Raw genomic sequence first — 27504 nt, 5'->3', positions numbered from 1 at the left:
AGAAGAATCAACATAAAAGGGACAATAATAAATGGAAGAATAAGCAATTTTCATAATGTTACTGGAGAAATCTGACAAGCTTGTACTTGAGAATACGTTAAAAACCATCCATTCATTTACGAAGTTGAAGCTGTATTCTAATGATCACAACATAGTTAAAATTTACCACATAATGATTGATCATTAAATTACAACACAAAACTAAACCAACATATTCCAAGCACAAAAAACAAGGAAAATATACAAACAAAAAGCAACCAACAAATCTGCAAGTTAAGCACTTACTTTATACCATCCTCTACAGGTTTGTCTGCAGAAACACTCAACTTTTTGTAATCGGATTCCTCGAGTTGGACATCGTACTCCTCCGGCACCACAGGCCGCCTTTTCCCAAGAATAGTCCACACAGACAAAACAAAGAAAGCACCGAGCGCTCCAAATCCAGTGCCAAGAATTAGGGCAGTAAGTATCTTTAAGGCACAATTGTTTCTTCTGGAAGCTCTCACCTCGTCCCCCTTGTGCATGAATTTGTTTGGATCCACTGGTTCCGAATGCATCCAATGCGGCACAGTTCTCGACTCAAAACGTAAAGAATAAATGTTACATGTCTGAGATGAATTCCCCTTTAAAGAGCTTAATCCTACAGAAACATCCATCCCTTCCCACATTGTTGACAAGTCTATGGAGTAAAAGAGCAATGGTTCGACAGGCCTATCGGAACCCAATTTACTCAACCTAATTTCGAATCTTTCAGAACTGGCTTCATAATCAATCCAAGCTTGTAACTTTTCTCCACTAGTCAGCTCCAAATGAATCGATGAAACATTACTTACCTTAACCGACACCAGGCTATCAACATCAACCCCGACATGATTACCATTCACATCGCCGTACTTCTCATCCTTAAACGTATCAAATTCTATAGCAAGAAACTGAAGTTTTCTCTCATCAAAAGGATTCAAAAGAAATCCACTAGGAACCATATAAAAAGCCAATCCATCCCCATTTTCCCTAGACATAGAAAACACAAAATGCATTGAAAAAGATACCTTCTTCCTCAAACCCACATCTACAAGATTAATGGGATTCTTTAGTACAATCCTCCCCGCACCAATAACCCCTGAACCAGAAATCTGAACTGACGAACTACCATTATCAACCTTAGCATCACCATACAGAACAAGCTGTGAAGTAAAGTTCGAATCTTTACCGAAATTCTTGAAATAAAACGATCCATTCGAATCTGCAGACCAGGCTTTCAAGAAAAAGAACAGCAACAAGAAAGCCATCAAGTCTCTTGACGATGAGAACGAAGCCATTCTGGATCTGACTATGTTCTTCAGCTACAGCCTATAGGTCGAGCTTTTCCCGTCCTATATCCTGGAATCACAATGGTTTCTTGAGAACGAAGAACTCGTGAAATATGATAAGATCAATTTTACTTCAACTTTTTTCGAGTTCTGAGCGCAGAGAGACGTGTAAACTGCAGAAAATCTTGGGGAAATGGGTAAAGTATAAATTGAACTCGGAGGATGTGAAAATTAACTGAGTTTTGCTTTGTTTATGTCCTCTCTCTCTCTCTCTTTACAGAAAAAACCCGAACAAAGCAACATAACATAACTAGGATGATCTCCTTTTGTTCACAGTATTGGTCCGTAGCTTGGCCCCGTCAGATAATAATATTAGCATCATTTATTATCTTCTTCTGTGTAATATGAAACTTGTCAGCTTTATAATTTGAGTCATACGAATAAAGTTGCCTCCCATATGAAATGGAAAAAAAGATTCCTCTGCTCTACAACTTTACATTGTGCACTAATATTTGAGATCACTCCCCAACCTATTTTGCTTAAAACAATATTCTCAAAACTTACTATCGTGTAGCGGAAATGAAAGAGGAAAAGGAGAAGGATAATTAATGCCCGCGTGTCCATTTGGTTTGTTGACTCATACATACAATAGTCCAGTGTCCGATTTGTACATACACTTGATTTGTATGTATATGACCATATGCTTACAGAACATACAGACAGAAAAGCAGCGGGTATGGATACAGATAGAGATGACAGCATGATGTGTGGACCTGTGTGTGGAAGAGGGCAACTCGGGGATATTTTTATAAAAAAGAAACCCTTTGGTTTTCTTGATAATGTGCGGGAAGGACTACTGTAGGGGTCAAAGTCAAAATACTAATATTAAGATTTGGCGTGATTCTTTATTTCTTTAAAATAAAGAATATTTTGGCGTCTAAATTTGGATTATAGCGTCATAAACTGGTCAATCAGTCAGATAAAGCGTGATTGAACAATTTATGTTTATAAACTAGCAACAATTTGTTTATAAAATAGGGATGACCTCGGACAAGTAAATTTTACCAAATTTCCGACAAGTAAATTTTACCAAATTAGCTTTTATTTTACTGTTATTTTAATACATAATTTTTGAGAGCTGTATGTCCAATTATCTACCCAACAATTTTGTTATGCTGCATACTTTAAGTTCAACATAGCAAAACTAATCTACTCAATATTTAAGTATTGAATCGTATGTAGATTTATACTTTTTGCAAAGAATAAAAAATGTCAAAAATAAACAAAATATAAATTTAAAAAAATATTTGAACCGGATTATATGTCTAAGTTTCACCACCACCCTCCAACCGGATTATATATCCGAGTAACATAATAAAGATAGTCATAGAATTATTGCTATATATTATGCTTTGTCTATGTTTGTAAAAATTACAGATTTCGGTTTCGTTCATAAACATAAATAAAGAATCATTTTATCCTTTGTGTTATGTGCTCATTGGTAAACTAGATTATGATGATAATAATAATTCCATTGCCACAAGCATTTAATAGTGTGCATATGATACTTTTTAATAGAAGTGGAAACTTGGTCCCCCTCCCCCCTTTACCCAATTACTATTGCTTCAAACAAAGTTTCTGAGATACCTCGTGAGCAATTCGTTTTAAGATCAACTCGAATTAAGTCAAATTTAAGCTTTAATCGAATTCATGTTTTACCTTAACCACACCAAAAGACATCACAACAGGGAAAATTCCAGGAGGTGGTAGAAAGAATGCAACAAACAAGAAAATTGGAACTAGCCTATCGTCAAATCTGTGATGTTAATGGCAGTGTTTATTCGAATACTCACTCCTTATGAGCTATATCACCCAGCAAACGTGAATCTATATGCACTTGTTGCATTCAGCAAATTCTTTCACCTAGTTTGTAGGGCCAAACCACTCTTTCGAGAAGTATATTTTGTTGCAGTGCTGTGGCAATACAATCCGACAAATCTGCATTTGCTATTTGTCAAGTTGTCTCCGTGACAATTTCGCTTATATCGATATCTGCTAAAGTTTCCTTCCCGAATAGCATAAAGCCAATGGTTGCCTGCAGGAAAAAAAAACACAAGGATTCAACCAAGTCAAATCTCAACCCTGACAATTCCTTATTCTCTGTTAAGAATGATTCACATCCAGTCATCTAGGTACAAATGCTTGCTTCATTATGAACTGAGGAGTAATACTTAACGTGTTTCATAAACTAAAATTTACTCAAGCAGGCGATGAGATTTTATCCTAGTGCAAGCATTATGCAAGGTGAAGCCGTGAAGATATACTTGTATCACAGTTCGTAAAACATATCTGGATTTCAGAAACGAAGACTAATTTCTTAAAAGTTAGAGGGGGAAGTCCGGAAGAGTGAAGTGCTGCTTTGGATCAATAATTGCCCTTTCTATATTGTGTATTTTGTGACTATTTATGTAGAGAATGTCGATCAAAACATGGCGATAGAATTACCATATGGTTCAAAAGACTTTGAGTTGCTATGTTAGCTATTAGCTATAAAGTTTAATACAAAGACATACACTCGATCTTAAAAGCTCTGTCTTGAATGAGGGATAAGGGAAAGTCAAGCTTTTGTGGAACTAAGACCTCACTTCTACCAGACAGGTAAATAGTAAAGGGATTATCGTGGGATGTCCCGTCCTTTCCTCTGTTTTGTTTTCATCCACAAAACAATTAGTTTAATGTTTTCACATAATCATTTTCAAGCAGGATGGAAGTAAATATTCTACATCGTCCTAATAACAGCAAGAGGATATACCAGCCCAGTTTCATTTATCTTCTTAAGTGTGCCTGAAAATCCAGCAAAAGACCCTGATGCAACTTGGACAGTTGAACCAGGTGCCAAGGGAGTAGCTTTTCCGACAATTGACTGTTTTGCCGCTTTTTTACCTCTGCCTCTTGCAGTCATCATGGTATTTGATTCAGCATCATCTTTGGAGACCGAAGGAAACATTACATCGATTCTCTTGGAATCCTGAGTTCCCTCACTTTGCTGCTGTTCTTCAAAAGCTTGATCAGCTTTCTCTTGTTCTGCCTTTGCCTGTTTAAATATTTTTTCCATATCATCTGCTTCTACTGGCCTAGGTTTATTGATCTGGCGCTTTCTGCATGATAAAGAATTTTTTAGAATATGAAATATGATAGAAATAAAAATAAAAAAATAAGTCCTAGAGATTCAGGTTCTGATTAACTAACAAGCCCGAAAACTGGAAAAGTTTGTTCAAAATTTCTCAAGATTTATCAACTTGAACATGTATTAGCTCGGGTTACACTTTAAGGTAGTATAAATTTTTGATAGGTAATTTCCTTGTTATTAACATTTATCCCTAGTTAAGAAGATATAAGATATCATATAGTACGTGAAACCGTGATTATTAGACACCCACAAGACATGGACATGATCTCAAAGCACAACAAGAACACCTAGAGATAAATCAAAGCACTCGTCCCCAACTGGAGGTATTATGCATATAGTTACAATCCGATGCCAAAGTCATTCTTATTCTGCTTGTACTACAAATAATATTTTCTTTCTTCCCCAAATCGTTTGTAAATTACATATTATATGCTATATGACAGTTTTCGTCACCCATCTAAATTTTAAAATAATGTTACTCTGTGTCCTGAAATTCAATGAGATGTGAGTTACAACTTGCACCTGAAGCCTATTCTCCGGGACACGTGTGCCTTGTACATCCTATGCCTGGAGTAACAACTAGAGATACCATAGACATACAAAATTCATCAAGAAGCAAATAACCCCAAGACAAAAAATGATAGGAGAAACTGAGGTTTCTTACGTATTTCCGACCTTGGATCCAACAAACCCTCCAACTCCATTACATTCTCTTATGAAGTCATGCAACTCCTTGTTCATTACACATCTCAAAAACACGCATCCAGGGAAGAGTGATTTTGGTTTAGTAGAGATTGATCCATTCTTCAATTTTGTTTTGATTTGGACTGAAGGAACGTAGACCTGCACATCATCATTGAGTAATAGCCACCAATTCCAAATACTTCAACACTATTAATTGCTTGAGTTCATTCGCACATTCTTAGATTTGTATGAGCTTTATTTTGAGACGCCGGAAGATACTTACCAAAGAATGCGACAAATTTTGGTAAGAATCTGGCAATCTTGCTACTTTAACAAACAAGTTAGAATAATCTGTTCCCGGAAGATAATCAATTGAACAAGGCAAAATTACTTCCAGTCCGAACAATCAAGAGGACAAAAATGAATTCAATGAGACATTTAACTCACATAAAACAATCTCAGGTAAGTCGGTAAGTCAGCTTTCTCATCCAGGATCCTATAATTCATCTCGCCTGATTTGGACCTAACTAGTAAAATCAGTCAGCGGGTATGCAAGAAATACCAACAGATACCTTCACCTCAAATCAACTTAAAAGCTGATGTATTTATTGCAGGATGTACATCATAGGTAATTGTTAACATGCTACAACCCAAGTAACTCAAAATTCGCAGGTAGATTATGACAATATTAGAATAAGGGAAACATCTTGAGCTGATGAGCTAAGGTACTGTTAGGTTCTCATTCAACTTTCAAGAGCAAAACCAAATCCAAACCCAATTTCATGCCAGATAAGAAAGTTAGTTCGAGCTCGAATTACCTTAAAATCCGAACTAGGAAAGTTCCGGGCCATTGAGCGAGCCATCCTTTCAGCAGTGTCTTGGCCCGAAACTCTGGAAACTCTGACAATCCACCACTGGGGCCCGAGCAATGCGAGGTTATCCAAATTCAGCTCTTCCATCCAAGAAGCGTATCGTTTCTTGGGTTTCTTGAGAAGCCTATCCTCCACCTCTTCTCTCCAATTATAAGCAGACTTGCTCTCCCTCTTCTCTTTCCTCACCTGTCTTCTCTGTCGAGCCGTCGACGGGCTTTCGTCCACTGAATTCATAGCGACAGCGACAGCTCTGATATTGGGGCTGTGGAATTTGGGCTTGAAAGTGGTGGCGGGATGCAGAAAGAGAGAAGTAGGGCCTGGGAATGTGCAAGGATTCCATGGAAGAAGCCCCTGCTTCATCTTACTAGTTCTTCAACCGTTTTCCTGTGGAATTCTGTGAATGGCTATTCGTTGATTACCTGATTGCTTTCTGGGTTAAGCAGTGTGGAGCGATGAAAGATTGGGTTTTGAACTTTTGATTCGGTGGATAAGCCTTAAATTTATTTCTTCTCAAAATTTAAACACATTTATAATTATTTTTTTTATTATTTTAACTAATTAAAAAGATAAAAAGAAATATTTTGTAATTTATTATTCTATATATAAGAAACTCAATATTAAATCAATAAATAAGTTGGAGAAACTGAAAAAAATAAAAATAAATTTAAACATATTTAATGAAAAAATAAATTTAAATAATTCGATCAATAAATATTTTTTCCATGTTTTGATAATATTTTTGGCCTAAATTAATATAAACATATATAATGATTTGACTCTATTATTTTGAAGTTTTATCGTTACAAATTTTAAGTTTGAAAACCTAAAAAAAAATTATTTTTATTTTAATCTTTGTAACTTTCAAATAATACTCAATCAATTTCCTAATTAAAAAGCCTTAACATTGTTCTAATTGTTTCGAATATTGTCTCTCTTTTTTTATCCTTACAATCATATATTTATTTTTATATGTTAGACGATAATTGTTCTTCTACATTGTAATACACAAACAATTATTATTCTTTCCTATTTAAAAAATAGGAAGTGGTCATTTTCTTTATCTACATCATATACAAAATATAATTTTTACTATAATTTCCAGTATAAGTATATTACAACTAATTACTATTNTGAAAATTTTCATTTTTACTTATGTGAGAGGACAATAGTAAAACAAAAAGAATAAAATAGAGGTGAAAACACGTTATTTGAAGTAGATTTTGTCCGAAAACGATAAGATTTATTCTTGCTCAAATTCACATTTTTTTCCTCATAATGCTCGACAGAGACATATTGAGTATAACTTTTATGTATTAATTAAGAAGCTCAAACGCTAATTCAAAGTACTTGCTTAATTAATAGATATTAATAATTTAGATCAAATGTCGAGTGAATCAACTCAAATTAAAACCTATCCGAAATTAAACAAAAAAAATACTTCAATTTCTAGCCAAACATCCAAACTCTGAGATTGATATTAACATATAAAAACTATTCAATGGAAATTAAAACTCCCGGCAACAGTAATCGTTCTCTTTAGACTGAGACATGAACTAATACTGAAATCCTATGCTGATAAACTTATTGGAATGACAAGGGAAACAGAGAAAATCTAGAAAATTAATAAATGAACACAATTTAGTAGCAATAACTGATTTAGATTTCAAGAATTTATCGAATCTTGCTGCAGTGTGTAAATGCATGAGCAAATTTAATTTCCCAGAATTACTTGTGTTCTCAATCTAAATGTTAAACATACCAACTCCTATTTGCAGAATTTTCTTCAATGTAAATACTTCTCCAGTTTCTCAACTTCGTCTGGACTGCCAATAAATATCGGTGTACGTTGATGAACCTGAAAAAAAAATGAAATAAGATGAGACAAAAATCAAAGTTTATTAGTTGGGAGAATCCATTTAAGTTAATATTTGTACCTGATCTGGCCTAATATCAAGAATTCTCTGGCATCCATCTGTTGCTTTTCCCCCTGCCTGTTCAACCAAATAGCTCATTGGTGCACACTCGTACAAGAGCCGCAGATTGCCGTTTTTGCTCTTCTTGTTTTTCGGGTTCCCATAGATTCCACCAACCAGTAACATCCTATGAATCTCACCAACAAGGCAACCCATGTACCGACCTGAATATGGCCTGCCATTGGAGCCCGGTTTTCTTAAGTCATCTAGGTATTTCTGCAACTTTTCATCGAAAAGGTCATAGTTTCCTTCATTGAAGGAGTAAATTTTTCCGGTACTCGGGATCCTGATGTTTTCATGAGTTAAAACGAATTCGCCATAGGCTGGATCGAGCGTGAAGGCAAGCACGCCTCTGCCTATTGAGAGGGTGAAGACCATTGAGCTCGAGTAAAGGCAGTAACCTGCAGCTAGCAAGTTACTTCCCGGCTGACAAACGCTCATCGCGCACTTCTCTTGTTCTTGAGCAAGCTTTTTGGATCCAATGAAGTTGTTAGACGCATCAAATTTTCAATTTTGAAGAACTCAAATTGGAAATCTCCAGCCACCATCTAGAAGGTCCACTTCTTCAACGGTAGGTTCAGCTATTGTTGATTCTCCAATGGCTGCCATCTTCCATTCAGACCCATTAACATGTGCAGAATATCCTCTATAAATAGAGGCTTCAGCTCGTTGTTCAAATCATCTCATTCCCATTTGAGGAATCCTAATCCCAAGTAGATGAGAGCCTTGAGAGTGCTGTGAGGATCTGAGAGTTTTTATTTCTTTCTGTAAATTAAATCTATGAATTGAATAGATTGATTTTTCTCTCAAATTAGTTTGATCTTTGATAGTTTAATTCCCAACAAGTGCTATCAGAGCCTGGTTAGATGTATTAGCCATCAAAGGAGAGCTCTCTGTGAAAAATTCAATTTCGTGAAAGTGTCTGAAATCTTGTTTTGATTATACCACAACGTAGCTCTCGTTGCAACGAGTCTACCGGTATTTTCAGATCGAAAATCGGACATCAAACGAATTTTCTGTGATTTTTCAAAAGTTATTTACGAAGAAGATGATGAACAGTGCCCGCAACGTCATTGCAATGTAAGCGTCCAGTCAGCGCCACGTCATTGCAACGTAATCGTCCACTCAGTGCCACGTCATCAGCACTAAACCCGTTCGAAATAGTGACAGAATACATGCCAGAAGCAGAAGCTGAGGAAGAAGGGGGTGTTGAGCAGGGGGAGCCACAACCCACTCCACCAGATGTTCCAGGACCATCACAAGGCCCAGATGATGGTGAATCTTCTCAGACTATTCCAGAAGTTCGTAGGTCTGAACGAGGACGGATTCCATCTAGAAGATATACGGAATCCGAGTATCTTCTACTTACTGAAGATGGAGAACCAGAGAAGATATACGGAATCCGAGTATCTTCTGCTTACTGAAGATGGAGAACCAGAGAGTTTCCAAGAAGCACTATCTCATAATGACAAAGAAACATGGTTGTCAGCAATGCAAGATGAGATGGAATCTCTGCAGAAGAATCATTCTAATGAGATCGTAGAACTTCCAAAAGGGAAGAAGGCACTAAGAAACAAATGGGTGTTCAAGATGAAGAAAGACGGCAGCGGACAAGTGGTGAAATACAAAGCACGATTGGTAGTCAAAGGATTCCAACAGAAAAAAAGAATTGACTTTGATGAGATATTTTCACCAGTAGTCAAGATGACTTCAATCCGAGTTATACTTGGCTTGGTAGCAAGTATGAACTTGGAGCTTGAACAGATGGACGTGAAGACAGCTTTTCTTCATGGAGATTTAAAAGAAGAAATCTATATGGAGCAGCCAGAAGGTTTTGAGGTTTCAGGTGATAACCTCGTTTGCAAGCTTAAGAAAAGCTTGTACGGTCTAAAGCAGGCACCAAGGCAGTGGTACAAGAAGTTTGACTCATGCATGGCAAGTCAAGGCTATAAGAAAACTGTTGCAGATGAGTGCGTTTACATTCAGAAATTTTCAGACGGGAGTTTCGTTGCTCTTCTACTTTATGTAGACGATATTATGATCGTGGGAAAGGATGCAACGAAGATTAGTCAGTTGAAGAATGAACTCTCTAAGTTTTTTGAAATGAAAGACTTAGGACCAACTCAACAGATTTTGGGAATGCAGATTGTTCGAGACAGAAACAACCAACGATTATGGTTATCTCAGGAGAAGTACATTGAATGTGTGCTCAAGAGGTTCAACATGAACAACGCCAAACCAGTCAGCATTCCACTTGCCAATCATTTCAAGATGAGCAAGAGTGTATGTCCTTTATCAAAGAAAGAGATCGGGGAAATGTCATCAATACCATATTCTTCAGCTGTTGGAAGTTTGATGTATGCAATGGTATGCACAAGGCCAGATATTGCTCATGCAGTGGGAAAGGTGAGTCGTTTTCTCTCCAACCCTAGGAAGCAGCATTGTGAGGCAGTAAAGTGGATTTTCAGGTATCTAAAGGGTACTACTAAATTATGTCTTTGTTACGGGGGGAGCTGATCCAATATTGGAGGGCTATACGGATGCAGATATGGCCGGAGATATTGATAGTAGCAAATCTACTTCAGGATATATCTACACTTTCGCGGAGGGAGCTGTCTCATGGCAGTCACGAATGCAGAAGTGTGTTGCTTTATCCACAACAGAAGCAGAGTATATTGTTGTCGCTGAAGCTGGGAAAGAAATATTGTGGCTAAAGCGATATCTTCAAGAACTTGGAATCAAGCAGAAAGAGTACAAGGTACATTGTGACAGTCAAAGTGCTCTCGACTTAAGCAAGAACTCCATGTACCATTCCCGTACAAAGCATATTGATATTTGATATCATTGGATACGTGAAGTTATGGATCGACAACTGTTGAGACTAGTTAAGATTCATACGAAGGAGAATCCAGCAGATATGTTGACAAAAGTGGTAACTAGAGAAAAGTTAGAGCTATGCAGAGACATAGCTGGAATGCTTGTTTGGATATGGCTGGAGGGGGAGAATTGAAGAACTCAAATTGGAAATCTCCAGCCACCATCTAGAAGGTCCACTTCTTCAACGGTAGGTGCAGCTATTGTTGATTCTCCAATGGCTGTCATCTTCCATTCACACCCATTAACATGTGCAGAATATCTTCTATAAATAGAGGCTTCAGGTCGTTGTTCAAATCATCTCATTCCTAGTTGAGGAATCCTAATCCCAAGTAGAGGAGAGCCTTGAGAGTGCTGTGAGGATCTGAGAGTTTTTATTTCTTTCTGTAAATTAAATCTATGAATTGAATAGATTGATTTTTCTCTCAAATTAGTTTGATCTTTGATAGTTTAATTCCCAACAAATTTTATGCATTACTTGTCTTACAAATATAAATTCCGAGGCCCACCAAGAACTCATTGGACCTTTGCACGCACAATGCAAACGATGTAGTGTTAGAAGATTATGGGATAATATTATCCCAATAAAGTTGAAATTGGCAAAAATCTTCGTACGTTAGAGAAGTGTTAAAGATCCCCAACATCAAAATTTCTATAAGCACGCACGTTTTTTTTTCTTGTACACATAATCTATCACTAAAAACTGGATTCCCTTGGAAAATCTTGAACCAGAAAGAAATAAGAATCAAACCGAAAAATCAACAGCGTGGAGTTAGATAAACTACAAATGAAGAATGCTTCTGAAATCATATTTCTCAAGAATTTACCTTAGAATCATCGTCTATGTCGACTAGGCGTTGCTTATCAGGAGCGTATATCCCGAAAACGGAGCCAGTCGTCAAGCTAGTGTCAATATTAGCAGAGCCGTCAATGGGGTCGAAAACCACAATGTAATTTCCAGAATACGTCTCTTCAACTGCAACTGGCGCGTCTTCTTCCTCCGATACTATAACTCCTGTCCGCCCACTGGATCTCAGACTGCTGCAGAACAACTGAAACATCCGTAGTAGCTTAATTCAATTTAATTCATGGCGGGTTTTATCTGTGGGTTGAAATGCAGATAAATGGAAAATCGAAACCAATGAACCTCGTTGGCAACAACATCAAGTTTCTTCTGATCTTCGCCTGGATGTTCATGGTTCCCTGAGCTCCGGTGAGGTTGATGATATTAGATCTTTGAAGCAATGACGCGATTTTCTTGCATGCTAAAGAAATGCTGGAAAGAACAATTGCGAGTTCTGTATCTATGTGGCCGGCCTGTTCTTGCTTCAAAAGCCATGTCGTTAAGTTCTCGATGTCATATCTGCTACTCCTCATTGGTGCCGCGGCTGTAGCCGTGGCAGCGGAGGCTGCTGATTCTAGCTGGACGGCTTTGCAGGTTATTCCGCGTCTGAAACTGTAGGTAGAGAATGACTGTTTGCTGCTGCTGTGTGGTAGTTGGCGGAGATGGAGAGAACAGAGGCAAGAGATGGAAGAAGAGGGTGAGCCTAGGCTGTTCCATGTTAGGAGCCTCATGACTGCTTCAGGCATCTTCCTCGATGTGTGTATGCTCGAGAATTGGGGCTTGCTTATATCCGCAAGAACGGACACTTGTGTGAAGGTTATTTCTTTGGTTGATAATTGCAGTATTCTGTCAAACATTTTAATATAAAATAAAGAGCGAACAAAAATAATATCTCTATAGTATAGTGTTTTTAATTAACTTTTATTGTAAAATTATTTAAATAAATCATAGTAAAAGCAATTTAAATTAATTCATTGATAGAGTCCAATCAAGGTTTCCATGTTGAAATTTTTTTTTATATTGTTGTAAGATTTGAAAATTTTGAGAAAAAAAACAGAGCATTTAGACACTGGCTTTTCCTCAATATCTCAAATCCTTTCTACACATAAATTATAATAAAACTCACTTCTTGGATGAATAGTGAAACACAAGAATTGTACATTTTTCATGTACAAATAGTTAACTTTTTCCAAAATTACATTTCATTTTAAGCTAAATATTTATCTTATTTATAGACATTTTCCACAATTTAACGTGAATCCTCGTTCTATGCTACACTGAGAATAACACTATCTTATCATTTATATACATATAAAATTTGGCGAAAACAAAAAATATGGGACCATCTTTATTTTTTTTGTTTTGAATTCAAATGTTAAAACGAATATCTTGTATACAATACATCGAAAATAATACTCTTAGTGTAGTACAAAAAAAAAAAAATCAGTGGAACTTAAGGTTGGAGCCATGATTCGTCGTCGCAGTAGTGGAACGAGAATGATAGCTATCACGACAAAGTTTCAGGCTAAAACGGTTGTATAACTATAAAACTGTTTTTTTTTTTTCTGGACGGGACAGGCGGGGGTGGGTTTGTCAGTCCTCGAATTCATTCCTATCTCAATATCCTTCCCGATCCCTGTTTTCCTCGAATCGGAAATCGCGGGGATCAAATCCTCATCCCCGTCTCTATCTCTATTTCAAAAATATTAACGGAACAAGACGGGGGCGAGTATGAGAATTCTCCGAACCAAAACTTATTTTTATCTCTTATTATTAATGAAAATATTAATATCAATACTAATATTAATAATATTATTAATATTTTAAAAACTAATATTATTATTATATTGTTTATACTAATAATGTTATTAATATTATTTTCGAGATGCGTTCGAGGATAAGAATAATATCATCATACCCTTTCAATTATTTCAAGGATCTAAAAATGTTAGTGAAGTGTCAACAATTGGTGGGGCAATAGAATAAAGCATTCACATGAAATCAAGAAGAGAAATTGGTTAGCTGACAGTTGCTGTCAACTGATTGGAAACAAATCAATGGCCAAGAACTTCAGGAGATGCATAACCGTTGGATCCAGAAGTTAGCACGAGGATTGGATTAGTATAAAATTATACTGATATTTTCTTGGCTAGATAGGATATATACAAGAACCGAGAATAAAATTCTGATGCATAAGAAAAGTGAGCCGAGAGAATATAGAGCTATCTTCAAAGATAAACAAGAGAGTTCTTTTGAAATGTATAGGAGAAGAACAAGAGTGTTCATGTGAAGTGTGCGGTATATTCGTAAGATTATTGCTTGTGTTGTATACTGAATTCTATTCGAATATCTAATGAGAGTTCCTCCCGTGGACGTAGATCGTTTTTGATCGAACTTTCATGAAGTGTTCTCACCAGTGGTCAAACATAGATCAATTAGAACAATCCTATCAATTGTTGCAAAAGAAAATTTGGAGCTTAAACAACTTGATGTCAAGACAGCCTTCCTTCATGGCGATCTTGATGAACATATATATGCAACAGCCACAAATGTTTGAAGATAAGGGTTAACAAACACTGGTATGCTCTCTGAATAAGGCACTCTATGGCCTAAAATAGGCCCCTAGACAGTGGTATCAGAGCCATGGTCTAGATCGAGCCGTGTGGGTAGAATCCTCGATACCTAAAAGAAGGAGATGAGGGCTCCCTGTAAAAATCTTTGATTAAACTCTAGATGTGGGTTATGCTCCCAGTATTCGTGTAAGGCGTGTGCTCCAACGCAGTGAAGTGGAGTAACCTCGATTGGCGGACGAATAAGGCTTGAGGGGAGGCTCGGACCATGAGAAGAATAGTGGAACTTCGTTTGAGGGGAGGATTGTTGAGATGCAACCAAAGTCCCACATTGGAAGATCTAGAGAAAGATCATGGGTTAATAAAGATGGAATGATATCTCCATTGGTATGAGGTCTTTTGGATGGTTCCAAAAGCAAAACCATGAGGGTTAAAACCCAAAGTGGACAATATCATACCAGTGTGGAGATATCCGGATTCCATTGGTCCTAAAAAAAAAAATTCTCTGAAACCAAATCCGAAAAAATCGGGGATCCTCGTCCCCGTTTCGGGATTTTCCGTGGGTTTTCAAACCAGAGAAAATTGTCATCTCTAGTTATCATTGAAGAGAACGACGAGACTGCTATGGAACATTTTGCGTAATTTTTATTTTTTCTTTTCAATTTAATTTTTTTCAAATTATATAATTATTTTTACTTTTGTTATAAAAATACTGACCACGATAACTGCCGCTGTTCCGCAAAATTTCAATGGAACTGAAACAGTAGACTTCGAGACGTTCTCCACTGCCGCGCGCCGGCGAAGCATGGTTGGAGCTGTCATATTAGGGACGTCCCTCAAACAAGAATGCACCGATTCCTAGAAAAGTTGTAAATCGCGCTTCCGATGGCAAAATTATACTAAATAGTTATCCCTTTAGAAGGGCAGAAGAAGAGTTGAACCTCGTTGGGGACAGCGTCAAGCTTCTTTTGATCCTCTCCCTAAGCAAGTGAAGCTATTTGCTTGCAAGCCATTGAAATGCTCGAAAGAACTACAGTGAGCCAGCATCAACTGCCCCCAACTGTTCATGCTTGAACAACCAGTTAGTTAGCGTGTAAATCTCGTGAACACTCTTCTTCTTCTTCGTCTCTTTCTCCGCCGTCACCGCCAAGCACTTCACGTCTCCAACGACGCTCGGAGGCGGCGGAGGAGTCTGCCGGAAGAAGCTGTCGCCGTTGTTTGAGCATGTCGAGAGCATTCTGAAAGAGTAGAGACGAGTAATTGATGTGAGGTACTGGAGAAGAGAAGATGGGATCATGGGATACAGGCGCGGCCATGTCTGCTCTGCTTTGCTCTTTTTTTTTTGTGTCGATAAATATAGAAAGATTTGATCACATCCCTTCATCAATTTGGGATTTGAGAAGATGATTGGAATACGAGGTTGACGAGGATTTCTTATCTTCAGACCACATAAAAGACTCGCTATAGTTTCGTTCATCTAACCTCGACGTTGATGAGTGGTCATTATTTGTTCGATTATTATATGTGTTATGTACTGAATGGATAACGAAAAAATACTTGTTTTCTTGTATCCATGCACTCATTAAAGATGAAAATGAGGATCTTAGTGTTAGCAGGCCAAATGAATATTCTAGGCTCAAGATCAACGCTACGACAGCCCAGTTTCTTGGATCCAGCCTACCTCTTGGACAAGGGCTTACAATATTGTTAACGCAGTATTTAGTTTGTTGGATAAGACTCAGAAGTAGAGATTTATCAACTTGTTCATTTAAAAATAAAAGTTTGAAATTAACTAATATTTAATTCTTTACTAAACAGTGCCTGAATGATTTTGCTCAATTGATTTCAAGTTAAGCTCCTCGTTATGTAGAGAATAAGTTAAATTTAACTAACCCTAACAAAATTGAATTTTTTTTTTATATAAAAGGAAACAATATTGAGATATTGATCTCTCAGTATCAGCAAGGACGGAGTTAGAAAATTTTAATAAGGGGACAATTTTTTAATTAAAATAAATAGAGAACAAATACAATATATCTACGTTAAATAAAGTATTTTTTATGATATTTTTATTATAAAATTATTTAATAAATTATAGTAAATTCATTTCAAATTATTCATAGTCATTATGATTATTATAGTTCATCTCAGTTATTATTACATAATGATAATGGATAATTTTTTTATTAATATAGTTCCTCTCGCTTATTGTTTTGCAATAATAATAATAATTGATAATTTGCATGTATCATTTTGAAAACATGCAGTTCGTTAGATAAACTGTAAATCAAATGTCGTACACTGTNATCTCAAATTCTTTTTACGCATATTCTACTAAAATTCACTTCTTTAGCAAAGCACAACAATTGTATACTTTCATGTAAAATGGTAAACTTCTTCCACAATAACACTTCTTTTTAAGCTAAATATTTCTCTAATTTGTCGACCTCTTCCACACTTCCAATGTACAATGGAATTCTCTGATGAATCTGCACAAGAAATAACAGCACAGATTAGAATCCTATCCAAAACCTTAAAACATGATGTAGGGAGCATGCTTCATGCTAGCCATACAGCCGAATCGGATCAACCCAACGAGTATTATTTCAAGTTCTAAGTTTTATATATTTGTTTGATGACACGCAAAGTTTAGTATATTTATGAAATTCTATACATAAATTTCAATTTAAACTAAGCTTGATCCCTATTTCGAGCTCAAATTCGATGCATGACAGGATTTGGTGAGTTTTTAGGGGAAGAAACATTTTAAACATACAAATTCATTATACTTAATTAGTTAGATCATATCATTACTCACCTCTGTTGGCTGTATATCAAGAACTCTCTGCTGTCCATCAGAACCTTTCCCACCAGCTTGTTCCACTATAAAGCTCATTGGTGCACACTCATACAAAAGCCTCAGCTTCCCATTTTTGCTCTTCTTATCTCTAGGATAACCATAAATCCCACCATACAGAAGAGTTCTATGGAAATCACCAACCAAACTACCGATATATCGAGCCGAATAAGGCTTACCACTCGGGCCAGGATCCTTCAGATCATCTATGTATTTCTTCAACTTATCGTCCCACAATAGGTAGTTCCCTTCGTTGAAGGCGTAAATCTTCCCCTTTTTTGGAATTTGGATGTTTTCTTGGGTGAGAACGAATTCGCCAAACATGGGATCCAAGGTGAAGGCAAACACTCCATTGCCTAAGGTGATCACAAATATTATCGAGCTTGAGTACATGCAGTATCCTGCTGCAAGAAGGTTGTTTCCAGGTTGGCAGACGTTCACGACACATCTTTGTTCCACGTTGTCAAGCTGCGAAAAATACATTTCCCAAGCAATAAGTGATTTTTGACAAGCTTGGATTCAGCAAGACGTTATGAGAATGCTCATAAGTGACAACTAATCGGTTGGTTTGATAATCTATGTTTGCAGTATCTGAATAAAAAGACAACAATACTTAAGAAGTGAACCAGTCATTAATCTATATATGTTGGACTATATGGGTCTGGCTTATGACCCCCATCCATATTTGATACGACACATGGCTCTTATAGAAGAGTGGGAGTTTATATCTAATAAGGAACGGACATCGAATTTGTATACAACATTTTCAGAAAATAAGAACAAGTTTCACATTTTTCCACCCCAAAATGCTCTACCCTACATATTCTTGTAGCATCTGAATCGTGTGGAATGTTTTGGTACCATTCTACCGTCAGATTACTTGTAACTTGCAATACGAACCAAAGCCTTTATGCTAGAGTTCAAAACCGGAGTTAGTATCTATTTTTCCTTCACTTTTCATTTGCTTTCCATCTTTAAATCCTATACTCGACCAGTGGAAATGGATTAAATCAAACTAAATATAGGCCTGCAAGAAGTTCATTGCAATTTACCGTGGCATCATCTTCGATATCTGCAAGGCACTCATCATTCGGGCTGTAGATCCCGAAAATGGATCCCGTGGACACAGCTGCATCAATGTTGGAAGATCCATCAAGAGGGTCGAACACGACAATGTAGTTGCCGGAATAACTCTCCTCCACAGCCACTGGAACGTCCTCTTCCTCCGATGCAATTATCCCGGTTCTCCCACTTGACCTCAAACAATTAGAAAACACCTGTTTCAACACAAATCAGAATCTTTATCACCTAACTGTACGCCGTACACTCTTCTTCTTAACAACAAAGAGTTGGAGCTGTCATATCAGAACGTCCCTTAAACAAGAACGCACAGATCCCTACAAAAGCTGTAAATTGCGCTTCCAATGGAAAAAGTATACGAATGCACGCAAAATTCAAATAATCTTAATGATGCTAGCGAACATTTTCTTATCGTAAAAGGGTCTCTCGTGTTCAACTAAAATCTTTTAAAATAATGAATGTACGCTTAATTAATTTTCCTTTTAGAAGGGCCAAAAAAAAAAGGTGAACCTCATTGGAGACAACGTCAAGCTTCTTCTGATCCTCCCCCTGAACATTAACGGCGCCCTGAACACCAGTCAGATTAGAAATGCTGGCCCTCTGAACCAGTGAAGCTATTTGCTTGCAAGCCATTGAAATGCTCGAAAGAACTATGGTAAGCTCCGCATCAATAGCCCCCACCTGCTCTTGCTTCAACAACCAGTTAGTCAGCGTGTAAAGCTCGTAACCACTCTTCTTCTTCGTCTCCTTCTCCGCCGTCACCGCCATACACTTCACTCCAACGCCGACGCTCGGAGGCGTCCGCCAAAAAAAGCTGCCGCCGTTGTTTGAGCATGTCGAGAGCGTTCGGAAAGATGAGAGACGAGTGATTGACTGTGAGGTACTGGAGAAGAGAAGATGGGATGACGCTGTGACGGCCATGGCTGCTCCTTATTTTATATTTTCTTGTTGAATATGAAAAGATTTGACTGCATTTTCAGAAATTTTCCTTCATTTATGTGGGATTTAGGAAGATGATTGGATTGTAATTTGTAAGGTTGGCAAGGACTTCTTATCTCCAGACTATATTTTCTGCGCATGCATTGGTTTTAAAGATGAAAATGCGAATCTTGGTGGGCCGAATGAATCTTGGCCCATATAAACGGACTATGACTAAGCCCAGTTTATTCGATAGATGGATCCGGCCAAACCTTTAACAATGGCTTGTCGTTTTGTTACATATAATTAGGGATGTCAATGGGTCTGGGTAAACAATGGACCTGTCCCGTCTGGGACGAGTTTGGACATATTAAATGGGTCATGGGGTGGGTCTCGGGTCTAATTTTTCAGACCCATATGGGTATGGAGCGGGTCATGGGTCATATAATACATGTACCATACCCGCCCCATATATGTGGATATAAATTGATGTGCTCGCGAAGATGGTTGCGGGGTGAGGTGGAAGGTAAATAAATCACAGTTTTATTTTGTTATTGTACTTTCGTTTTAATTTTGTTACTGTATTTTCTCTCTTTAAATTACATTTTTTTACGGTTTTAAATTACAGTTTTATTTTTTCAATGTATTTTCTCTATTTAATTTTGTAGGTAATTTTTCAAATAATATACCAACTTGTCCCACCATTCTTGATGAAGAGGAAGATGATCCTGAAGAATGTGTCTGAAATATTACTTACTCGCTGATTTTACATTGATTTGTTTAATTTCTGATGAGTTATTTTTGGTGATGTCAAGACTTTTTTTTGGAGAGCTAGTAACTCTTTTTTTTTTATGTAATTCATTACGTCGTGAAAATACTTTGTTTGTTATTATTAAGTGTGGTTGAATACATGAATTAGTTTTCTATTGTGTTGTATTTAGAGGTTTGTTTGTTTCATAATTCAGTCATGTGATAAGAAGATTACTGTTTTCATTTAAAAAAATTTGGGTCTCATGGGTCTCGTGGGTCTACCCGGCCCCATTTCGTATTTGGGGTGAGCTGGGTCCAAAGAATATTTAACCGAGGTGAGACGGGTAATGGGTCAAAGTTTTCTTCATGGGACGGGTCTTGGGTTTAGCCATACCCACCTCATTGACATCTCTATGCATAATGTCAATGTTCAACTTTAAAACCCTAACTCAAGGGTCAAAGTTAATATATACAACTGAAAATTCTCAAGAATTTAATTTAGTCATATTTAACATGTAAAACGTTTTTGAAAGGAAATAATATTGATATATTGAAATTAGTAAGTAATAATTCTGATTTGAATAATTATGTTGTAAACCCATTTACATTTTCTCGATATATATGTTATACCGGAGGTTACCTGCGAGAATTTGCCGGCGAACCTTTGTTCCTTCGCCATTGCATCGTCGGGGAAGAGGTGCGTGTTAGAGAACTACGTGAATGGAGAAGGGAATCCTGATTACACATGTAAGACATCAGATGTGGTGGTAAAGAGACTGGCCGGATATATCGAAACTGATCAGTGCGTGAGTGCCTGTGGTGTTGACCGTGGATTCGTAGGAATATCCTCTGACGCCTTCTTCATGCCGGAATTCGCTGCCAACCTTCGCTCTCCGGCTTGTTACCAGAACTGTCCTAATATTGTGGACCTTTATTTTAATCTTGCAGCTGGTGAAGGTAACCAATTTTGATATTATATTTCTAGGAAACTTAGGTGATAATATTTAACGTGCATGTTAATTAATATTGTGCATGGGTGTTTCTGCCATCTCTATATGAGAAACAGAAGTTCAGTCCTCACCGTGCCATGCTGGAGCTTATGAGCAGCGGTGGTGGCTGCGGGCCCCGTGGCGGGTGCTCCCGCCCCTTCATTTTTTAAGTAATTCCAAGGATTCAATGGAGTGGAGTTTTAAAGGCCAGTATCCATATTCTTTGGAGGAACGAAGGATAATTTTAAAATATTTGCCTTGTATTGGCTTTTGATTATCAAATTTTTGCGATATTCCATCAAATAAGATTTGATTTGATAAATATCAAGACATATTACAGCTCGTTGATGATTTACGTACCTTTTTTTTGGGTATCTTTTTGTCAATTTTTTGTATTAAAGGCGTGGAAAACCAAATATAAATTGATATAAAAATCTCACAAAATTGTGAAGCAACAAAAACGGAAACGAAACAAAAAAAAAAACCATAACTAAAGTGGGAAAAAAACTCATAACAATTTACATATTGAAATTTAGAACAGAAACAAAACAAGAAAGAAAAAGGGTAAAAATCCGTAACAATTTACAACTAAAATTTAGCAACAGAGACATGAAATAATAGTGGAAAAATGAAAGGAAAAAACCTATTGTGGATCGACTCTTCTCGTTGTATTCGAATTTGCCAATACCTTTCACCCATATCCCATCTTTGATAGATTTGTTGCTGGTTTTTTGCTTCAGATTTTATTTTGTTGTTTGTTCAATGTTTAAGTCATTTCCTTTTTAATGGGTTGGGTTGGAGTGAGTTTTATTTTTAAAGTTGGGTCACTAGACTATTGACAAATTAGACCAAACTTAATTTATAAAAAAATCTTGAATTCAGAACAGAATAAGAACTTTGCTTATTTTAATATCAAGATTTGTTTTTGTTTCGAATGAAAAATTTCAAGTCAAAATAGTTGAATTGCGACACTCCCAACAAGTAAGATCAGAAACAAATGGGCTGTTGCTTGTGCGAACACCGTAGGATATCATCTGATGAAACCGAGACATGGCTTTGAGTATTGGTTCAGCTGCAATATGCGGTCACCTTTCTACTGCGAAGGTCGTCTCTTTTCCCTTAACTTGTAGTCATTTGAAACATATTGATCGAACCGCCTTTAATTTGTTTTTGTTTTCATTTTTTTATCAGACATTCGAGTGCCCACTCAGTCTTGTGGGATCCCAATTATTTTGAGAATGCAATAAAGCATGCCATTAACCTAGATCAGCATGCTGTGAATAGTTATGGCAATGGGCCGGATAAATTTTCGGGTATCTCGTAATAAGCCCGCCTCTGTTGGGGTGGGTTTAGACCATGCTTAACCAGGCCTCAAGCCGACCCGACCCGTATATANCACCTCATCGGTGCTCACATGGGTGTGTAGGATATCAAAACTGATATATATGTAAATTTTGTAATCATTATTTTATTTTATAATATTTTAAAATTGAAATAAATATATCTAATAGGAAACTATAATTACACAATTTTAGTTAATTATTAATTGAATAAAAATTGATAATTAATTTTTAATTAATCAAAATTGATAGATTTTAACTTGTGATAATATTTTTTTGCAACTATATATTATTAATATAAATTTCAAAAAAAACTTTAATGATTAGTTAATACTTAAAATTTTAATTTTGTATTTGAAAAAATATAAAATAAATAAATTTAACGGGTCCAATCTAGATTGGCATCGAGTTCACGAGACGAATCCAATGATAGGCAGGTCGGGTCTCGTGTTTGGCCAAACCCGCTCCGAAGTCACCCTATTGACATCTGTAGCTGTGAAATATTTCTTATTCCATCGACTCGGACTGAGAATAACTCCATGTTAATTCTTAGAGCTGTCAATACGGGTTGGATATGCTGGTTTAACCTCGCCAAAAAATTAAGTGGGTTGGGTTGGGTTGGAGAAATCTCAAACCATTTAATGTCAGGTGTCAAGAGGCAAGCCCGTGCGGGTCGTCGGCCTAGGCGGGCCAACCCACAGTGGGATGACCCACTTAACCAATAATCCTCTTTTAGGTTGAGTTGGATTGAAGAATTCTCAGCCCGTCAGAAAGCGGGTTTTTGACGGGCCGGCCCAACACCTTTTGACAGCTTTGAATAATCCTAAGACTCGAATGATGTGGTTATGCAAGGTGAATATGGTCGGGCCAGTCCGTTTGACATCTATGAATAATTTTTAAGACTCGATTGGTGTTTATACAAGGTGAACTAAGGCGGCTACATCCCACGTACCGAACCAACCTGGGATGGAAAGGAGTCATCGCTTTTTTACTTGGAACAAATTTCAAAATTTCTAGTGTTAAATTTTTTATAAAAAAAACATGGAATATTAAATGTAAATAGCATATATAATTGAATCTACGAAATTTTCTCTTAAATTACAGGTCAAATTCAATTTCTGCTCGAAATATTAGAAAATGTTTGTGAGTATTCAAATTATTGCTTGAAAAATAATATTATATTAACAAAATATCTAACAATATTAATGAAGCAAAAGTTTGGCTTCGAACACTTGTGATTTGGGGTCGAATTCGATAAGTTAAATAGATCTCGATTTGATTGCACCCAGAAAGATTCAAACATAGATGAAGTTTAGGTTACTAGGCCTTCAGAAGTAGTAGATCATTCAAGCCAAGTTGTTGGGATTTTAGTCAAATACTATATACCAAACCCACATTTTTGGGAACGGGGCTTGATGGTTGTGGGGGATTTGTTTGGCCAACTGCCCCAACTAGACTTGCCAATTAAATTAGATCTCTAGTATTTGTCGTCATATATTAAATATTATTCAATAAAGTCCACACTACATCTATAAATGGTGTAATTTTATTGGAAAGTTATTTGATATCATATAATAATCAAATTAAACAAGACTATATAAAATTATCTTGTAGTCAATTCTTATAAAATTATTATTATCTCTAGATTTTTAATAACATATGGTATGACATTTTGAGTTTTTTTTTTATTATTGTAATTATATGACTTAAAATTAAAGTTTGAAAAAGCATAATTATCGGTTCTTTCTTAGTCATCGTTAAAACTTTTGACGTGTAAAAGAGGTCGGAAAATGTTCCCTAATCCCATGTTTCATGGTTGCTACTTTATTATAATCGCATGTTAACTTTATATTGTTTTTAATATATTATTAATATGATAAAATGAAATTAATGTTGAAACCCTTTTTTGAATGGAATCCTATCCAATAAAATACTATTTAACATGATTTATTTTATTTTATTTTTTTCTAATAAAACCTAATGATTTTGTCATCAAATTTTAAGTGGTCCGACCAAGGATAGTCGATTATGTCACGGCCACTAGGTTTACTGGTTCCGACGGTGAATGACGCCATCAATTGCAATACATAAAACACAAAATTAATACAACAGGCAAATTAAAAAATTATTCATTTTATAATATAAAGTGTGTGTGGCTGCAAAACGACAAGTATTTCAGGGTAGTGGTGGATACATGTAAGGTTTTTCGGGTCGGGTTTTTTTGGTTTTATGTTTTTTTTTTACTCGAAGCCGATTAATCTTGTAAATTAGAATAATGAAATCGGTTATTCAATTGGGTAGAAAACTGCAAGTTTTTTGTTTCAGGCAACGGAGCACGTATACGGTATACCCTTTGGAGATGAAGGGGACATTCATTTTCTCGTTATATAAAAATTTTGGTGAGACATATGATGCGAACACGGATGTGCACGTCCCAAGGAAAGCATTGGATCCTTTAGAGTTACCAGCGGGACCAATCACGAGGGGACGACTGACGAAGTTTAAAGAGGCGTTACATGGGCTTATGAGCAAGGAAGAAGGACTTACAAGCAAGGTGCAAAGTGATGAAGGGTTCATAATGCATGTGAATAAGTTTGGGAGCCAAAGGAACATTATTCAAGTGATAAATGAAGAGGAGGCCAGCAGCTTCGGCGCCCGGGCGGCCAGACATTACCGCCCGAGCGCCACACTCCCTGTCCAGAACGTGAACTCCAGAAGCATCGGCGCCCGAGCGGTAACATTTTACCGCCCGAGCGCGACCTGTCCAGAAGAGCTCGCGCTCGAGCGGTAGAAACTTGCGCCCGAGCGCCGGCCGATCGCGAGAAAATCTTTAGTTCCTATTTTAGAGTTTTAATTATCTTGGTAACTTGATTTTGAGTATCTTTTTGATTTGTAATCAATATATGGACGAATTTTGGGATTGTAAAACATTAATTCAGATTATTATTGAGTTTATAAAACTTTTGTTTGAGAATTCTCTCAAAACAAGCTTAAGTTTCGTTATAACTTTTGCGTCGTATCAAATCAAACTTATCAAAAGATTTATCTTTTGTGGCGTTTGTCAATCGAATATCACGAGGGTTGCCAAGGACGAGTTCTTTGGAGGTTCTCTTGAACGCGATTGTTCCTATCGTTGATTAATTGTTGCTAGGCCGCGTGATCTAGAGGCGATTATCACACCTATCAATTACTTGTTTCAAAGATCGGGANCTGTTCATTCGCCGGAGTTACTGTTCATTCGAAAAAAAATGAATAGGGTGTTTGTTGAATTTTAACGCTTATATTTCAGCGTTAAGTTTGTCCTTGTCATTTAGTCGTATTTTAGTCAATTTCCAAAGTTGTTTCTTCTTGTGTGATCTAAGTGAGTCGAATTTCAAGCGTCACAGGATTGATCTCTTAAGTTTGATACGTGGAAGCCACTAGACTTAAGTGCCCCTTGAGAATTCTCACTTAGAGTGAAAATATTTGAGTGGAGCGAATTTTCATTGGAGTGATTTGTGAGGTTTTGAGGTGAGGAAAAAAGACGAGTGCGAGTGAATTTCTTTGGAGTGACCGTGAGCATTTGGGTGAGGAACATATTGTTTTCTACTAACGTTTTGTTGCAGGTACAAACTGAAATTAAATGGAAAGGGAGGTAGGAGATAGTTCGAACCCGGGGTTATCTAAAGTACAAATGGAGGCGTTATTTGGGCATTTTAGTAGGATGTTGAAGGTTGAGATGGAGCCATTACATGAGCGGTTGGATAGGCTTGAGGTTAGTACGGGTGGAAAAAAATCAAATCCTAAAAATATGGGTAGAGAAGAAGAAGAGGAAGAGTTTGATTTTGGAGGAGAAGAGGAGAGCCAAAATGATAATTGGGGTAGGAATGGAAGAGGTAAAGGAATTGGTAGAGGTAGAAGAGAAGCCGTTCGGGGTAGATATGATGGGAATAGGGAAGATGGTAATATGGGTAGTATTAAGATGAAAATCCCTTCGTTCCATGGTAAATCTGATCCGGAGGCATATTTAGAGTGGGAAAAGAGGGTAGAGTTTGTGTTTGAGTGTCACCACTATTCCGAACAAAAGAAGGTGAGGTTGGCGGTGGTTGAATTTTTAGACTATGCTCTCATTTGGTGGGATCAATTAGTGACCACTAGGAGGAGGTACAATGAGAGGCCCATAGAAACTTGGGATGAGATGAAGAGAGTGATGAGAAAAAGGTTTGTGCCCAACCACTACTATAGGGAGATGTTTAAGAGGCTACAAACTTTAAGGCAAGGGGTGAAGAGTGTAGAGGACTACTTTAAAGAGTTGGAAGTAGTCATGATTAGAGCAAACATTGAGGAGGATTGTGAGGCTACTATGGCTCGATTTTTGTGTGGTTTGAACAGGGAAATTCAAGACCAAGTAGAGCTCAGACACTACTTGGATCTAGACGAAATGGTGCAAATGGCCATAAAGTGGAGCAACAACTCAAAAGGCGTGGAGTTGGCCGCACCAATCAAACCGGAGGTTCATCATCTTCATGGCGATCAAATGTGGTGAAGCGTGAGGAGAACAAGGTGGTGAGCAAGCCCAAATTTGAGACCAAACAGGAAGCACCTAAGCAAGGAGTGCAAGGTAAATCTGAAACTCCTTCTAATCGATCTAGAGATACTAAATGTTTTAGGTGTCAAGGGTTGGGTCATATTTCTAGTGAATGTCCTAATAAGAGGGTGATGATCTTGAATGACTATGGTGAGTATGAATCTCATAGTGAGGGTGATGATGATGATGAGATGCCTGCATTAGAGGATCCTGACGAGGGTTATGAGGCGGTTGTTGGAGAAGCACTAGTGACTAGGCGTATCATGAGTGCCCAAGTCAAGGAGGAGGAGACTAACCAAAGGGAAAACTTATTCCATACTAGATGTTTTGTAAATCAAAAGGTTTGCAATTTAATCATAGATGGGGGGAGTTGTACTAATGTGGCTAGTTGTGAGATGGTAGAGAAATTGGGTTTGCCTACACTAAAGCACCCTCAACCATATAGGCTTCAATGGTTGAATGATTGTGCGGAAGTGAAAGTTAACAAGCAAGTGCTAGTGCCTTTTTCTATTGGGAAGTATGTGGATGAGGTCTTGTGTGATGTGGTACCTATGCATGCTTGCCATATCTTGTTGGGGAGACCTTGGCAATATGATAGGCGAGTGACACATGATGGGTTCAAGAACAAGTACTCATTTGTGTTGAAAAAGGAGTCCATTGTTTTACTTCATTCGTCCCCAAAGCAA

The 27504-nt window shown here is 37.1% G+C and overlaps 3 protein-coding genes and 1 pseudogene across 3 annotated transcripts; all 4 read right to left on the bottom strand.

The window, feature by feature from the left end:
- Nucleotides 1–86: 86 nt before the first annotated feature.
- On the bottom strand, nt 87–1825 carry LOC140986710 (agglutinin-2-like). The gene has a single exon (XM_073455039.1). It carries the CDS (start codon nt 1317–1319, stop codon nt 282–284), a length of 1038 nt encoding a protein of 345 aa, XP_073311140.1. The 5' UTR covers nt 1320–1825; the 3' UTR covers nt 87–281.
- A 1172-nt stretch (nt 1826–2997) lies between these two features.
- On the bottom strand, nt 2998–6535 carry LOC140986695 (uncharacterized). The gene is made up of 4 exons (XM_073455014.1): nt 6003–6535; nt 5165–5343; nt 4123–4468; nt 2998–3405 (listed from the first exon to the last, which is right to left on the bottom strand). The coding sequence occupies exons 1-4, from the start codon at nt 6414–6416 to the stop codon at nt 3325–3327; spliced, it is 1020 nt and encodes a 339-aa protein (XP_073311115.1). The 5' UTR covers nt 6417–6535; the 3' UTR covers nt 2998–3324.
- Nucleotides 6536–7535: 1000 nt separating this feature from the next.
- On the bottom strand, nt 7536–15785 carry LOC140986685 (fructose-1,6-bisphosphatase, chloroplastic-like; annotated as a pseudogene).
- A 946-nt stretch (nt 15786–16731) lies between these two features.
- On the bottom strand, nt 16732–19304 carry LOC140986667 (fructose-1,6-bisphosphatase 1, chloroplastic-like). Its single transcript, XM_073454982.1, has 4 exons — nt 18765–19304; nt 18227–18451; nt 17136–17642; nt 16732–16806 (listed from the first exon to the last, which is right to left on the bottom strand). Exons 1-4 carry the CDS (start codon nt 19173–19175, stop codon nt 16735–16737), a joined length of 1215 nt encoding a protein of 404 aa, XP_073311083.1. The 5' UTR covers nt 19176–19304; the 3' UTR covers nt 16732–16734.
- Between the last annotated feature and the right edge of the window lie 8200 nt (nt 19305–27504).

Source organism: Primulina huaijiensis, chromosome 1 (assembly GCF_012295235.1).
Source record: "Primulina huaijiensis isolate GDHJ02 chromosome 1, ASM1229523v2, whole genome shotgun sequence".
Lineage (NCBI taxonomy): Eukaryota > Viridiplantae > Streptophyta > Magnoliopsida > Lamiales > Gesneriaceae > Primulina > Primulina huaijiensis.
This window is presented reverse-complemented; position numbering and strand designations above follow the sequence as displayed.